Source organism: Lathyrus oleraceus, chromosome 7 (assembly GCF_024323335.1).
Source record: "Lathyrus oleraceus cultivar Zhongwan6 chromosome 7, CAAS_Psat_ZW6_1.0, whole genome shotgun sequence".
In the NCBI taxonomy this organism is placed as follows: Eukaryota; Viridiplantae; Streptophyta; class Magnoliopsida; order Fabales; family Fabaceae; genus Lathyrus; species Lathyrus oleraceus.
Window position 1 is genome coordinate 151,788,741 of NC_066585.1, and position 17,656 is coordinate 151,806,396.

The 17,656-nt window shown below is 36.5% G+C and overlaps 1 protein-coding gene across 1 annotated transcript; it reads left to right on the forward strand.

The window, feature by feature from the left end:
• Nucleotides 1-11,143: 11,143 nt before the first annotated feature.
• On the forward strand, nucleotides 11,144-12,862 carry LOC127107394 (isoflavone 2'-hydroxylase). The gene is made up of 2 exons (XM_051044673.1): nucleotides 11,144-12,054; nucleotides 12,187-12,862. Exons 1-2 carry the CDS (start codon nucleotides 11,164-11,166, stop codon nucleotides 12,790-12,792), a joined length of 1,497 nt encoding a protein of 498 aa, XP_050900630.1. The 5' UTR covers nucleotides 11,144-11,163; the 3' UTR covers nucleotides 12,793-12,862.
• Nucleotides 12,863-17,656: the final 4,794 nt, after the last annotated feature.

The window sequence follows — 17,656 nt, forward strand, 5'->3', positions numbered from 1 at the left end:
TAAAAATATCCATGAACCGGGCGTAATGCCGTTCATTCTCCCTTTTGGACGGGGCATGAGGATAAGGAAGGTTTTGGATTGGAGTAGCGCTCACTACCTCCTTTCCCTTTGCAACTCTAGCACTCTTCCATCTAGGCTTTTTCACTACCTCCCTTATTACCTCATCACTTGTAATTTTCTCAATCTCCACACCTTTTTTCTTTTCAACTTCACCATTATTTTTGTTCTTTTCAACTTCTTCCTCTTCACTCCACTCTCCTACTTCACCATCAACATTTTCCTCCAATATTTCCTCCTCAATTTCTTTCTCTTTCTCTCTTTGTTCACTCTCAACTCTTTTTTTTATTCTCACTACCCAACTCCCTCCCACTTCTCGTCATGATCGCCTTACAATGCTCCTTAGGATTTGTTTGCGTGTTTGCCGAAAAGGAAGGACCGGTTTGTTGTTCCGCGAGTTGCTTAGCAAGTTGCCCAACTTGAGTCTCGAGATTTTTTATAGCCGCGTCATTGCTCTTTTGATTGGCCATTGGCATTTGCATGAATTGCGTCAATGTCTCTTCTAACTTAGAATTGACGACCGGCGGTTGTTGAGATTGATAAGGATTTTGGGGAGGGTTTTGACGGCTAGAAGAACCACCTCCATAACCTTGGTTATGATAATAGTTGCTTCTAGGTTGGAACCCTTGGTTCCCTTGGAATTGTTGTTGTTGATTTTGAGGGTGCGGTTGATAAGGTTGTTGTTGTTGTTGTTGTTGTTGTCTCGGTTGATAGTCCCGTTGATTGGCCATGTAGTTTACTTCGTCAAAACCGGGAGGTGGACAAAATCTGGTGTCATGTTCACCTTTACAAAGTTCACAACAAGCTATTTGTTTAGCTTTTGACGGTTCTCTTAACTCTTTGATTTGTTGCGTTAAGAGTTCCACTTGTTGTGAGATGAGCTTGTTTTGGGCAAGGATGGCATCGTTCGTCCCTAGCTCAAGCACTCCCGACTTCTTCAAAGAGTTTCCTCGACTTTGACTCTGAAGATCATTTAAAGCCATTCGATTTATGATGTTTGTGGCTTCTTCGGCACTTTTTGACAATAAAGAGCCACCCGAGGTAGCATCCAACAACGTTTTGCAGTTTGGTTGAAGTCCATTTTTGAAGATATGGATTTGAGTCAATTCATCAAATCCATGCCCTTTACATTTCCGAAGCATGGACTTGAATCTTTCCCACGCTTCATTTAAGGATTCACTGGTTCCTTGTGAAAACACCGAGATGGCCGTCTTGGATTCCATGAATCGGTTATGGGAGAAAAATCTTTCGATGAATTTCTCTTCTAACACGTTCCAGTCTGTCATTATGGCTGGTGTTTGATCTAAGTACCAATCCTTTTCTTTACCGAGCAAAGCGTGGGGAAATAATCGTCTGAACAACGGAAGCTCCTGAGCCTGATCCACTCCGGCAACCAATGCTATCTCATAAAATTTTGTGAGAAAAGCAAATGGGTCTTCATGGTCCATTCCGGTGAATGGACTTCCATATAATAAATTTAGAGTTCCCGTTTTCATCTCAGCTTGCCTTCCTGTGTGGTTGGCAAACTGAGCGGTGTTCCGTGGACTATTTATGCATGGAGTAGAAATAGGTGGTGGTGGTGGCTGCTCCATGTTTGGTATGAATTGTGGTGGATTTGTGGTCGAAGAACTTTCTCCTTGCTCTTGGCGTTGTCTAGCCTGTTGCCTCCTACGTCTCGTTTTGCTATTGAGCCTCCTTGCGGTTCTCTCGATCTCGGGATCAAAAAGAAGTTCGTCCACAGGGATTTGCCCTCGCATAAAACGTAAGCTGCACACTAAACCAAACAAATTACAAGCACAAGTAAAAAATTCACAAGCTAAAACTTAAACAACCATTGCGATGCTCGCAATATCAATTTACAATCCCCGACAACGGCGCCATTTTGTTAGTTGTAAATTTACGTGTCGGGTTTTTGTTATCGTATCCACAGGGATTGTAAGATATCACCGCCGTTCGATGGTTGTATTAATTCTAACTCAATGTAACAATAGGGTTTTGGTTGGTTGTCACTTTATCTTGCATAAAAAGGTAATAAATTGCGGTAAAAGTTTTGGTTTGAATAAATGAGAAATATTGCCAAAGTTAGGGTTCGATGATCACTTTGCATGTATTTGTTCGGTCAACAATCTTATAAACTCCTTTAGATGATAAATCATTTCACAAAGTCCTCCCAATATGTTTCTCTCGAACACACATTGTGAGTTTTCCCATTTTGATCCATTGTTTCTCTCGAACACAATCTATCAAAATGACAACTTTTTGGTTCAACCTTATGGTGAACAAAATCATTCATTACTATCTCTAGCTAACAAACAAGATTGGATGAAAACCTAGGTCAAGAGTTGGTAAACATCTCTCGATCATAAACCAACACAAAGAGTTTTAAATAGAAACAAAGTTTTCATCATATACTCACCATTAAAGAGTTTACACATGAAGATCCTTACATTTACACACAAAGCTAGTAATCACCTACATCTAACCTTGACAAATGGATGACTTAGCTACTCATTTTCATGGTAGCTTGGTCGGCAAGTTTCGGAAGAAGGTTGATCAACATCCAAGTCGGATAATCGAGATTGGATGGGAATCCACCTTCTTTTTGTAAAAGATGGTTACAAGATGAAGAGAAAAGAAATCTAGGGCATAAAATCTCCCAAGAACAATGCTGTAAAATATCTCTAAGAAAGTACAAAAGTGCAAAAATTAGGTAAAACTAAGGTATGGCTCTAAAAAGTGGCACTTGCTACTTATAGAGCTATACTGGGCTGTCATGCTCGCTAGGCGAGCAGAATGGCTCGCCTAGCGAGGGTCTAATTGAGGCACCTGAGGCACCTACGCCCAGAGACACAGTCTATCTCAGACTATCATGTTCGCCTAGCGAACAAACCTTCGCTTAGCGAAGGACACGCTTCAACCTTCGCCCCAGCGAGGTTGAGAGGTTTTGCTACTGGAATGCTCGCTGGGGACTCGCTAGAGCCTCGCCTAGCGAGTGAGTGCTGGCTGCGCTTTTCACCAAAACAGAACGAACTCGCTACCACCTTCGCCAGCAGCTCGCCTAGCGAATTTATTGACATTTTACTGGAGCTTTTCGCTGGGCGCTCGCCTAGCGAGTGCTTCGCCATAACCCTCGCCTAGCGAGCAGGCTGATGAATGCTTGTTTTCTTTGGTTCCTTTGCCAACTTTCTTGTGTCTTCATTTTCAATTATTTCATGCCTTCTTCCTGCACAATAACACACAAATCAAAGGCACCAAGATCGTTTATCAATGTAATTCATTTCATCTAAAACAAAGGTGGTTTTGACAATTTAGCAAGGAAATAGAGTGAAAGATACCCTTAATTGATAGCTCAAATAAGCACTTTTGGGTATCTAACAATTTGTAAATCCATTTGATGTGTGGTATACGTCCGCTCTTAATCTGTTTTGGGTAAAACAATATTTCCGTCGATTAATACAATATAGCTTTCGCTAAAATCGACCAACAAACAAACATTTTTCTACCCAGAACTACGTAAGCCTTGATTTCTCTATTGAGATACGTAGGAGCAGGATTTGTAAATCTTGTCAGGCCCACTAATAAAAAACTTAGGTTTAGTCCTTCGTCAAAAATCCAAAAACATTCTCCTTTCTTCTATTCTTTTTTTCCCCACCTAATAACTCAAGAAAGCCTAACATTTCAACTAACACTAATGCACACAACTAACCTAATGGTTCCCGTTGAGTACAACGGACGTGAGGGGTGCTAATACCTTCCCCTTGCGTAATCGACTCCCGAACCCTGATTTGGTTGCGACGACCATAATCATTATCGTTTTGTATTGGGTTTTATCGATATTTCCCCTTTCCTTTTTAGGAATAAATAAAGTTCGGTGGCGACTCTGTTCAGTCCATCATGCGAGCGTGCGATTGCGCTTCGCTAAGTCGTGTTCTCATTTTTTCGAGGTGCGACAACGTTATTTTCCTACCCAGTAACTGGTAATAGATAATATAATTCTGGTACTCCTATGTTGAAGATCATTCTTCCCTAATTGATTTTGATTCAGGTATTTCAATTTTGTTCTGATCTACCCGTTTCCCCTGCACATTCTTCTTTGTCTCCGACCGAGTCCTTCCATTGATTTATTTTCATGGAAATTCCCCTTGTGTCTCCAGCAGTTTTAAGTCGTAGCCTGGCCTACACATAACCTTTTATCCCCAAGAGTCTTTGTCTCCCAAGTGAGCTTTACTTATGGAATGCATTAAGCTCCTGTGTACTTTCATGTCTCTCCGGACTCTTTTCCTTTGTGGCAACATTTTCCCCACAAAGATTATTTTTAACATTCATATCATATGCATCATGAGGTCTCTTAGGGACCAAAATTTATATATATTGTTGTTATTTAAGTCAATTAAACTGATTGGATACGAAGATTTTAACCTTCACATCCTTAGTTAGAATGTCCTTAAATAGGGGCAGTTGTGAGACCCCAATTTTGACCCTAAGATCCCTCATGCTATCTTATCATATGCATTGGCTTTGGGATCACGTCTTGGCATCCTCCTTACCCATAATTCTTTGGGTTTGCATTGGGAGAGATCACCAAGCGTATTTTTATTATATCATACTTTATCTTTCATTATTTATTAACCAAAATACCAAAAATATGTCAATGTATAGTTTATTGCTTTTGTAGGTAGTGTGTATGCTCACCTAGGTTCCATCAAGCTCATATCTAGGGTTTAAGACCCTCAAGGCAAGGAGTTCAATCTAGAAATGGCTCACATTGTTCCTAGACATCATATATGGATCCCCATGGTCTTCACATATCATTTTTATCAAGAATTGATCAAGAGTTTGAAGTTTGTTTGCCTTGGAAACCCTAATTCATCTAGGTATCTTGTGTGACTTCTTCAACAAGTTTCTTCAACAATTGATGAAATATTTCAAGGGATACTTCATATTACATCATCTTACACATATATGATCCTCCATGAGTCCCAAAGATCAAGAGAATGTCAAGCTAGCAAGATGGTTCATGGAGGTTGACCAGAGAAAGTCAACTGGTCAAAACTTGGGTTCCCTAGACTCTATCTCCTACAATTTTTGTCATATGAAAGTGATTCCAAGATAAATGTTACTGAAAATGAAATTCCAAACAACTTTCACGTTGAAGTCAAGAGCTATTTTTTCTTGGAAAGTCAAGTTTTATGGTGAAAGATTATAGGTCATTTTGTCTGAACCCTAGTTAGGAGGTCAACTTCCTAAGACCATAACTTGCTCAATGTTAATGAGATGAAAGCCATTCAAATTCCATGATCAAATTCAAGATGTATACTTCAACTTTGATGTTTGGAGGAAGTTCAAATTCAACATGTAAATGCATGTACCACGAGGAAACATTATAGGTCATTTTGGGTCATTACCATTGAACAAGTGATTTTCCTCAACTTCTAAAATGCACAACTCCTTCATGCCAAATCCAAACGAGGTAAAATTGGTGACCTAATTGAAGAGATTTGAAAGAGATACAACTTTTATGAAGGATCTCTTTCCATTTGAAGTCAATATGAAAAGTTATTCAAGGTGGAAGAAGTGAACATTTGACTTGGTACTTAGAAAATTTTCAAACATGTTTGATTTTCCAAACTTCCACCTCAAAATTCATCATGATCCAAGCTTCAAATGAAAAAGTGTTAAACATTAAAGTTGTTCCACTTGATCTCTCCTTTCTAAAAAGTCCAAGATCGTCTCATTTGTCCAAATAATGAAGGACTTACACATGGGTGCAATGTGAGGTACCATTTGGAAGAATTTCATGATCCAATTCAATTCAACAATGTATCGCTTAATGCAACACTTTCAGCATGACCTATGCATGATCTTGGACCTTTGCAAATGATTGTTTGGGCTTTATGCACGCCCACGCTAGCTCATGAAGAAACTTGCTATTTTTGAACTTTTGAATGGAAGTCTGTAAACAACACATGCATTGGCTATAAATAGAGAAGCAATGTGATCAGAACTTCATGAATACTTTGCCCAAGCTTTTCCAGACCAATCCATACCATCCATTACATAGAATTTCTGAAGATTTCTTTTGAAATCGAGCTTGAACTTCATCTTCTATTTTGAAGTTCAATCTAGAAATTCACTTCGCTTTTCATATCAATTGGTTTCTGCAAGCAAGAGGAAGAGAAAGTAAGCAAATCCAGATCAAGATCAAATGAATTTGAATCAACTCAAATGTGATTTTTCATAAACTCCATCTCTTTGATTCTCTCTCAATTCTTCACCATTCTTTGTGATTTTTGGTTGGCTGAAGTCCTACCAATGTAGGCAACAAGATTGAGTTGCTTTGAGGTTAAACCGAAGTAACTCAGTTCATGATCCTCAAAATTCAAATCCCTGTATCTTTTTATATACTTGGAATTGGAGAAAATTGAGGTCAGATTCGTGATCCTGAGCATTTTCTCTTTGAAATAGTGTCCTTATTTGTTATTTTCCATTGAAATGAAGTTGGACCAGTCGGGTGGAGGTCACCGGAGAAGATGAGCCTAGCTCCGGTGGTGTGTTGGCACACCTCCTGGCCATCTGATCATGTTTGAATGTTATAATCTGGACCATTGCTTTGCATTACCGCACGTACATTAAGTTGACTTGAGTGCATGGTGGAATGCACGTGCGTGGCCATCAGATCCGCCACCTCAATTAATGAGGGAGATCTGATGGCCCTTGTTTTTTATCATTTTATTTAATTTCTGATTTTATATTTTAATTAGCTTATTTTGTTTAATTCATATTAATTTCATTTTTATTCTAAAAAATATGGGACTTTCACCAAAAATCGTTAAATATTTCTATCTTTCATCTTCTGAATTAAAATTATTTTTTTGATTAATTTTGATATTTTTCATGAATTAATTGTTTTTGTGCATATTTTTAATTGTTTCAAAATACTTATGACTTTTCAAAAATCATGAAATTTTTTGTCTAAGGTCCTTTGACCTTGTTTCACCTAGGATAAATCTCTTAGCCATTTATTTAGTGTTTTGAAGAGATTTTAGGTTTTGACCAATTTTAATTGAATTTAAATGCATTTTTAATTTGATTTTTAATTGATTAATTGTGTAAAAATTATGTTGAGCCATTTTTATTGACTTGTGATGTTTGACTATGTGTTTGGGCCTTGGTCAAGGTTGATTTGACTTTTGTTAAGTTAAAATCATTGGATTTAGGGGATTGATGAAATGTACATTTCATCTCCCAAAATGAATGAATGATTTTAATTTGATAAAATTCCTTCCATGACCAATTTGTGCTTCTCTCATCTCCCTCCCTCTTCATCTTCAATCTCATTATTTCTCGTCCCTTTAAATTGACCAATGAAATCTCCAAATCCTAAGGCTAATTGGTTCATTAATAACCTTGTGTTAGATGAACCAATACAAGTATGGATGAGATAGGTCCCTCCTTTGATCTTTTTTGTTTTAGTGTGCGGTATGTTTTAGGAGTTTGGTTCATTATACCAAATCTCTAACATGCATTTGTTGGTGTAAGCCCTAGAGGCCAATACTTTTTGGTACTTGTATCGAATTATTTATTAATAATAAAAGGCACTTTCTTTATTATGGTTGATTAATAAAGTCCCTGGAATAGATAGTCCGTTTAATGTATTAAGTGTGACTTAATCATGAGAACACATTAAACATAAGGACACTATTCTTGAAGTATCCGTAGTCGAGCTTTAGTGTGAAGTGGGATAACATTAAAGCATTAAGACTATTATGTTTGTAGACTGATGATCACATCTCATGGATCATGGATAAAGAGTTATCAAGTCTTAAACATAGGTATGAATATTAGGAATAATATTTATACCGGATTGACCCGCTATGAGAATACTATATAGAAAGTTATGCAAAGTGTCATAAGTTATTTTCATGGTGATAATAGTGTACACCACTCTTCGACCTGAAACCACTATGGACCCTAGATGTGGAGTCGAGTGCTTTATTGCTGATCCAACGTTGTCCGTAACTGGATAACCATAAAGACAGTTGATGGGTACTCCACGAAGCATGCTGAGGGACATGAGTGACCTAGATGGAATTTGCCCATCCTGCATAACAGGATAAATGTCTATGGGCCCAATATTGAACTGGACAAGGATGACACGGTCTATGCCTTGTGTTCAATATAGACATAAGGGCAAAAGGGTAATTATACACATAAGTATTATCACAGAAGGAATTGTCAGATCACTTGACATTTTCGTGTCTTGGGTAGCAGTGATGTGTTGCTAGATACCGCTCACTGTTTATTATGTTAAATGCGTGATTTAATATAATTGCCAACATCACGAAAACCTACAGGGTCACACACAAAGGACGGATTGATGAGAGATAGAGTAACTAAGGAATACCGTAAGGTACGGTGCCCTTAAGTGAATTATAGAACATCGTAAGGTACGGTGTACTTGAGTAGAATACGAAATATGGTAAGGTACCATGGGCTTAAGTGATTTTGGGCATATTATAAGATATGGGCCAAAATACACTTAAATGGGCTTTTAGCTTGAAGCCCACACAAGTGGTTCTATAAATAGAACCCTTGTGCAGAAGCATTCATTGCGGTTGGATTATTTTGGTTTTCTCTCTCTCTCACTCAAAGCCTTCATTCGTACCAGCTAGCACTGAGATTGAAGGAATCCGTTCGTGTGGACTGAGTAGAGACGTTGTCATCGTTCAACGTTCGTGATCGCTCCGTGGATCTGCATCAAAGGTTTTGATCGTCACAAGAGATCTGCACCAAAGGTTTTAATCGTCACAAGAGGTAAATATTCTATCACTGATCATGACCATTCGTAAGGATCTCTAAAGGAGAAAATTTTAATTTCCGCTGCGTTTTGGACCGCAATTCTCCTTCAGCATTAACATCAAAATTCTTATTGCCCGACCTGAGATAGTTGTGACTTCTACATAAGTCCAATTACGATTGTTTAACATAGAGCTAAATTTGATCCTAAAGGCATAGCATTCTAGTAAGTGAGATTGTAAGTCTCCCATCTTTCATGGTATTGTATGGAAACTTGACCTTTTTTCCTTTCTTTGGAAGATGTCTTGGTTCAAGGATCCATGCTTGTGAATAGATGGTTGAGTGTTCTCCAAAGAATGACTTTGACTAACACTAACATCTAATTAACTTTGACTAACGCTAACTATTATTAAATTTGCTTTACTTTCAAGTCATTTACTTATGCAATTTAATTTCGAGTCATTTATCATTCATTGTCATTTACATATCATTTAACTTATTTATGTTTATGCCATTTTCACTTTTCTCATTTGAATCATATATTGTGATTGTATATATTTGCTTGTGTATTTTGCTTGTGTTTGTGGTCTTAGGACCTTAAAATACTTAATAAACAACAAAAACCCTAAAAAAAATCGTGTGAACTGTTGGATTTTGATCTGAACTTTTGGACTTAGAATTAGGCAGCATTCCATATGCAAAAGGATTTGGCCAATGCCAACATTTCTGAGACCAAGTTATTGTGATTTGGGTTTTCATCTTATGCAAGTATTGGATCCACTTGAGTTCATCTGCTACATGGTCTTGATGCAACTGTCATTTTGATCTCATGCCTAATGCCTTATTATGAGTTAATCAAGGAGTATTCCATCTGATACATAAGAAGACAAAGAAGACTGCTAGCTATGGACTTGCTTATTTGAATGTGGTCATCTTTATTTGATGCCTTGATCTTCATGATGTCTGATATTATTAATTGCTTGATTCAAAGTTCAAAGCGAAAATGAGTTTTCTATATGACATTCTTGTCTGTTGGATCGCATCCTATTGGTCAGATCTTTTCAAGTCTTAACTTTTAATTTTATGCTTAGGATTAATCTCTTCATCTCCTCCCACTTCTTAAATTTCAAAACCTCTCCCCCTTTTCAAAAACTTTCTTTACTTGTGATTTCAAAACTTAGACTTTATTTCAAAATAGAAACTTTGGCCTTATGCCAATGATTTTTTAAACACTTTTCTTAAATCAAACTTGTAAATAAATCTAATCATATTGACTTAAAATTTCAAAAGACAAAAAGAACTAACACACATTCAAACTTTTGGCCCTTTTGTGCCTCTTTTAAATTTAAACATTTGTTAAAAGCAATCCACTCATTTTAAAATTGATACACGAACTACGAGTTTTGATCCCTCATTTTTATGTTGGTACGTATGCACAAGTCCGAAGGTCTTGTCAAACACAAAAATATAATTAATGAATTATTCTTCTCATCCCCATACTCTATTTGTTTCAAACATCTTTTATACCAAAAACACATATGCACATAAAAAAGGGCTCCCTAGGAGTACCTGGGATACTTTGGGCGCAAACACCTTCCGTCTGTGTAATCAACCCCCTTACCTGTAATCTCTGGCATTTTATTAGTTGAAAACTTCTTATCTTTGAGTTTTGTTCGTACTTTTCCCTTTCCTTTGGAAACAATAAAAGCGCGGTGACGACTCTGGTTTTATTGACGTTAAGTTTATCCATAGCTTGATGGTCATGAATTTACCTTACACACATACCTTGATTTAATTCACCAATTTTGTAACCCTGGTGAAAAAATAGTTATGTTTTCATTGTCTTCCATCTGAAGTAATTCATACATTATTTTGTGAGTTTTTAATCTCACCGCTTTCACCTTATCAACTCCTCCAAACAAGTTTTTCAAGAACTTCCCATGCTTATTTTGTTAAATCAACACCACACAGCTTTTCAAAGTTATCGGATTCAACACGTTGATGAATTATAAAGAGAGTTTCATAATCTTTCTTCTTCAATTCTTTGTTTATAATCTTTTTTAACATGTGAGTCATAATTTTGATTATCACAATAATCATACTTATTATTTTTTAAAATAGTTTTAAATTTAATAATGACATCATAAGTTGATGCAATGAAATTGACAACAAAGAATATTCTATTTATAAAACAAAACTAGAAGTGTAGAAAAGTAATTCCTTACATACGCCATTTTCATCTCCCCTACACAAGGTGAAAAAATTATATAAACATTTGGAATATCACAAGACAAAACCACATCAAGAGCCATGAACACCCTTTCACTCCTTTCCTACACCCTCTTTTATCTTGTTCTATTTTACACTTTCAAACTTCTCTTCAAATCAAGAAAATTCAAAAACCTTCCACCAGGTCCACTTTCTCTTCCCATAATTGGCAACCTCCACCACCTTAAACGTCCCCTCCACCACACCTTCAAAGGATTATCCAAAAAATACGGCGATGTCATTTCTCTTTGGTTCGGTTCTCGTCTCGTTGTTGTTGTCTCTTCACCTTCTTTAGTCCAAGAATGTTTTACAAAAAACGATGTTGTCCTAGCAAATAGACCTCGTTTCCTCTCCGGAAAACACATCTTCTACAACTATACCACCTTGGGATCCTCACCCTATGGTGAACACTGGCGAAACCTTCGTCGCATCATTTCGATCGATGTTCTCTCAAACCACCGTATCAATAGCTCCTCCGAAATCCGTAGGGACGAGACTCGGAGACTTGTAAAAAAGTTAGCCGATGATTCGTCCAAGGGTTTCGTCGAAGTTGAACTCAGGTCTAGATTCTTCGACATGACTTTCAATAACATAATGAGAATGATTTCGGGGAAAAGATACTACGGAGATGATTGTGACATGACGGATATGGAAGAAGCCAAGGAATTTAGAGCCATGGTGTCGGATTTGTTGAAGCTGTCGGGTGCGAATAACAAGAATGATTTCTTGCCAATACTTAGGTTGATTGACTTTGAAAACTTGGAGAAGAGGTTAAAGAAGATTGGTAGCAAAACTGATACGTTCTTGAGAGGACTGATTCAAGAACAACGCAACAAAGGGCAACATACGAATACTATGATAGATCATCTTTTACGTCTGCAAGAATCACAACCTGAGTACTATACTGATCAAATCATCAAAGGTCTTGCTCTGGTAATAGTAATCTTATGTGCTTTGTTTTAATCATTTTCTATTAAGTAGGGACAGTGTGTATCTCGTATAATGTTGGAGTCAATGTTTTATAGATAGTATTTTTTCTTAAGTTAAATTTGTCTGTGTTTGTAGGGTATGCTTCTTGCTGGAACAGACTCATCAGCTGTAACATTAGAGTGGGCATTATCTTGTGTATTGACCTATCCAGAAGTGCTAGAGAAGGCAAGACAAGAACTGGAAACTCACGTAGGTCAAGACCGTTTATTGGATGAATCCGACCTTCCAAAACTCCCTTACCTTACAAACATAATCTACGAGACACTTAGGTTGTACACTCCTGCTCCATTATCACTACCACACTCTTCTTCCGACAACTGTATTATTGGAGGATACAACGTACCAGGAGACACCATAGTATTGATCAATGCTTGGGCCATTCATAGAGACCCTGAAACATGGACTGAAGCGACAACCTTCAAGCCTGAGAGGTTTGAGAAAGAAGGAGAGTTAGAGAAGTTGTTTGCGTTTGGAATGGGAAGAAGGGCTTGTCCTGGAGAAGTTTTGGCTATGCGTGCAATAAGCTTGACTTTGGGTTTATTGGTTCAATGCTTTGAATGGAAAAAAGTGGGAGATAAAGAGATTGATATGAGTGAAGAGAGTGGGTTCGTTTTGTCTCGATCGGTTCCATTAAAGGCTGTGTGTAAAGCTCGTCCAGTTATCAAGAATCTTGTGAAGTAGTAGTAATATGTTGTGACTTTTTTTGTGGATCAGAGTTGCTTAGAATAAAATGAAGGTTTAAAATAAAATATGGAGTTTTTCTGATACTTATTAAAGACTTTTTTTTTAGATATATTGAATGATTTATATATTTGATTTCTTATATTGATCAAATATATTTATTATTTAATAAATTTAAAAAATAAACTCTTTTTATAAGTAGAACTGTATTATCAAATAAGTTTACATAAAACATATGAGAGGGAAGCAAGAGATATATATGTCATTTTTTTTTGTCTTTTTAAAATAAATAAATAGATCTAATTTGTACCTCTACCTTCAGAATTTTATATGACTGTTTAATTAATGTTGATTAAAGTATATATCATTTTATTAATGTTGATTATTAAATATATCATTTTATCAATGTTGATTATAAAAGAAGGTAAATGTTAATCCATCTGTTTCAAATGTTATATTGGATACTTTCTCACATATTAAGAAAATGTGATAAATGAAATAGAGAATACTAACTTTACTAAATTATCCTTATTAGTTATTGGTATATTTGAATTAGCCTTACTATTTAGTAAGAAAATAATAAATTAAGAGTATTATATTGAGGGTACAATTGATAGATAGAAATTAAAATTGCGATAAACATTTTTTTGGGACAATAAAGTTAAGAGTATTAAGATAAAATGACAAATATTTTGGGACAAGAATTTTTTTTAAATGCAACACTTATTTTGAGATGGAATGAGTAGCTTTTTTTTTCAATAAAAACTCAAGAGTTTTGTTGGAAATTAACCAAAAACTATGGAGAATTCTGCTGCAACTTTGATGAACAAAATTCAATCACATCGATTGAATTCCTCTTGTTCTTCACTTTTCACTCGAGTGAATCAACCAACTTTAATTGCAAGATTATTTTGGCTGCACAGTTGTTAATAGGAGAAGAAAGAAAAGATGAAATTGGAGAAGAAATAAATTAGGGTTTAGGCAAAATAAGGGAAGAAGACAAGATTTTCTGTAGAGTTTTTCTATACTCTCGAACTGAGAATTTTATTCTTTACAACTGCAAGTTATTTACAATAATAGGGGTTACTACATATTTATAGATTTGGATTTGCTTGCTCATTCAGCAAAGCCCAAAATACATAATTCCGCTAACACTACAAAATTAGACATAAGTCGAAATTCCTATCGAGGTACACTACTTCGACGTTTCGACAACACAGTGCATTTTGACAACTTCATTGCCTCTATCGAGAAACCTTCTTTGGCACAAGGTATTACAATTCAACATACCACATAATTCATCGTGTCAAAGTTATCTATATTCATCATAGACCTTAATTTCTTGAACACTTTGACATGTACTCCCTTCATCATAATGTCTACAATCTGATTCTCAGTTCTACAGTGTTTCAAGTTTTGCTTCTCATCTGCCACTTGCTCTCAATGATAATGGAACCTTATTTCAATGTGCTTGCTTCGTCCATGCGCTATCGGATTCTTCGCCAGATAGATAACGAACATGTTTTCAATCTTCATGGTAATTGCTATATGATTCTTCCCTATAATTTCTTCGACCAAATTCACCATCCATGTTGCTTGACATGCACAAAGAGAAGCATCTATGTACTTTGCTTCACACAACGACAATGCCACTACTTATTCTTTTCTTGAACTCTAAGCAACTGGTGCACCACATAGCAAAACACATACCCAAATATGGATTTTTTATCCTCGGCATCACTACACCAACTTGAGTCGGTGTAACCAACTAGTAAGCATTATTTTCCTTCATCAACTGCAGGAAATAAAATTCCATAATCAAGAGTTCCTTTCAGATACCTTAGTATCCTCTTCTTCATTGCTAGGTGTGATACCTTTGGCTTTTGCATGAATCTAATCAACATATGTCCATTGTATACTAGATCAGGCCTTGTGTGACAAAGGTATCAGAGTGATCAAATGAGTCTTATGTACTGTGTTGGATCGACGTCATCTTCATATGAGTCTTTTAACAGTTGCAATTTAGGATCAACTGGAGGCGAAGTTGGGTTGCAATCTTGCATCTCAAATATCTTGAGTAGTTCACCTTCATATTTCTTTGGTGCATCATCAAGCCTCTACTATTCTTGTAGAATTCGATACCAATGAAGTATGAGATATTTCCTAAGTCTGACATTTCAAACTCCTCACTTAGGTCATTTATGAAGTCTTCGATCCCCTTCTTGCAACTTCATGTTATCAATAAGTCATTGACATAGAGACATAGTATAAGCAATTCTCTATTGCTCCTTCTTACATATACTTCATGTTCAGTTGTGCATTTCACAAATTCCTTCTCCCTTAGAAAGTTATATATCTTCTTATTCCAAGCTCTTGGAGCTTGCTTACGTCCATATAAGGCTTTATGCAGCCTGTATACCTTGCTTTCTTCGCATTGTTTCACAAACTCAACTCGTTGTTCAACATAAACTTATTCATCTAAGGCTCTATTCAAGAATGCACATTTCACATTCATCTGACATATGTGCCAGTTGTTCATGTTTGTTAGACCAACAATCAACCTGATTGTTTCGATCCTAGCAACAGGTGCAAAAACTTCATCAAAGTCTATTCCTTCTTTCTAAAGAAATCCTTTCTCCATAAGTCTTGCCTTTTCTCGAGTTACTTATCCTTTGGGATTCAACTTCACCTTGTATACCAACTTCACTTCGATTGCCTTTTTTCCTACATGCAACTCGACAAGTGACCAAGTTTTGTTGACTTCGATGGACTTCAGTTCCACATTCATTGCTTTCACCCACTTTGAATGCTTCATCTGCATTGACTGGTTCGACATCTGCATAGAGAGCATAATGCACCATCTCACCTTCATCATTGACCACATCATCTTACGTAATCACACATTTTTGTAACCTTGCAGGAATATGTTTTGTCCTTTGAGATCTGCTTGTGCTTGCTTGGCATCTAACTTCTTCTTGTCGAACTTCTCTTTCGACTTCACTTGTTGGTTCTTCACATAAGATTCTCACTGAATCTTTCTTGACATTTTCAATCTAATCCCATTCCTTAAGCTCATCTATGATCAAGTCCCTGTTGATCACTACTTGCTCGTTCATTGGGTCGAACAACTTGTAACCTCTAATCGAATGATATCCTATTAGGATCATTTGACTCGACTTGTCATCAAGTTTTCTTCTCAACTGATCAGGAACATGTCTATGTGTTATAGATCCAAATACCTTTAGATGACTCAAGTTAGGCTTGACACTAGATCAACATTCTTCTTGTGTGATTCCTTCTAGCTTTTTAGTCGTACATTAGTTCAAGATATATGTTGCAGGCGACACAACTTCTCCCTATAATACTTTGGGTAGATGCTTGCCTTTCAACATACTTCTCACCATATTCATTATGGTTCTATTATTCCTTTCTGCAGTTCCATTCTGCTATGGAGTGTAGGGTGACACCAACTCAGTCCAATCCCTTCTTTATCACATAACATGTCGAGTCTTTCGACACATACTCTCCACCATCACCAGTCCTTAAAATATCGATCTTTCAATCACTTTGTCATCCGACCATAGATTTAAACTTGGCGAATACCTTGACCACTTCACTTTTCTTCTTGATTAGGTAAGTCCATAGTTTTTGACTAAAATAATTTATGAATGTGACAAAGTATATGTTACCTCCAATCAAATCCACATGGGTAAGACCACACACATCGTAGTATATTACTTCAAGAATTGCCTTCGACTTGCTTCTCGCATCCTTGTTAAAGTTGTTCTTATGTTGTGTCTCCCGCACACATTCCTCACACACTTCATTTAAAATATTGATTTCTGGTAACCCTGAAACCATATTTATTCTTTTCAGATCTCTGATGTCTTTGAAATTGAGATGGTCAAGTCTATAGTGTCATATCCATTCATCCCTGCTAGCTACAGTTGCAAGGCACTTGTGCTCCATCATATTAAGTTCAATCTTAAAGGTTCTATTCTAAGACATTGGAGCCTTCAAGATTAACCTTCCACCTGAGTCGAGAACTCTCATCATCTTGTCTTCTATCGACACTTTGTAGTTCTTTCGACCAACTGCCCTATGTTGAGCAAATTTCTGTTCATGTATGGTATGTATAGTACATTGGAAATTACTGACCTCTTGCCATCTTTCCCCATAATCAGAACATCGCTAATACCTTCAGTTGCTAGAGTATTGTCATTTGAAAATTTTACCATGCTCTTTATTGAGGGTTTTATATTGACAAATCAATCTTCCATACCAGTCATGTGTGATGAGCATCCTGGGTCCAAGTACCATTGTCCTGAATTCTTTCTTCATCTCTTGCCGTGACCATCAACAACTTCTTTTCTTTTTCATGTTTTACAAACTGTGCATCAGTTTCTTGTTTCTTTTGTTTTTCAAGATAATCACTTGAGTAGTGACCATACTTCTGAAAATTGAAAAACTGAATGTGACCTTTGTCAGGTTTTCGACCACCACCTCTTCCTTTACCTACAACATCACCTATTTGGTTGCTTTAGTATGGGAACTTTCTCTAATTCGACCAACCTCTTTTTTACTGATTTAAACATTGAATGGTATCTCTAATGTTTAATTAATATTGATAATTAAGTATCACAACAATAAAATTTATGATTAGCTACGAACCGTAGCTAAGTTGAAGGGAATCACTATCAAACAGAGTTGATTGGAGATTGAAGACGGATTAACTACCTTATATGCCATAGCTTGGATTGGGCGGCTAATCTAGACTAAACTTTCCTAGCAAAATTGGAACTAAATATTTATATTTCATAGCTAAATCATTCCTAAATCGTAGCAAATTAATGGTCTTATGTTT

Excerpts from the sequence above, each read along its gene's own strand:
- LOC127107394 (XM_051044673.1), top strand. The coding sequence starts at position 11,164 with ATGAACACCCTTTCACTCCTTTCCTACACCCTCTTTTATCTTGTTCTA. Across the intron at positions 12,055-12,186 it reads TCATCAAAGGTCTTGCTCTG|GGTATGCTTCTTGCTGGAAC; the intron begins GTAATAGTAATC and ends CTGTGTTTGTAG.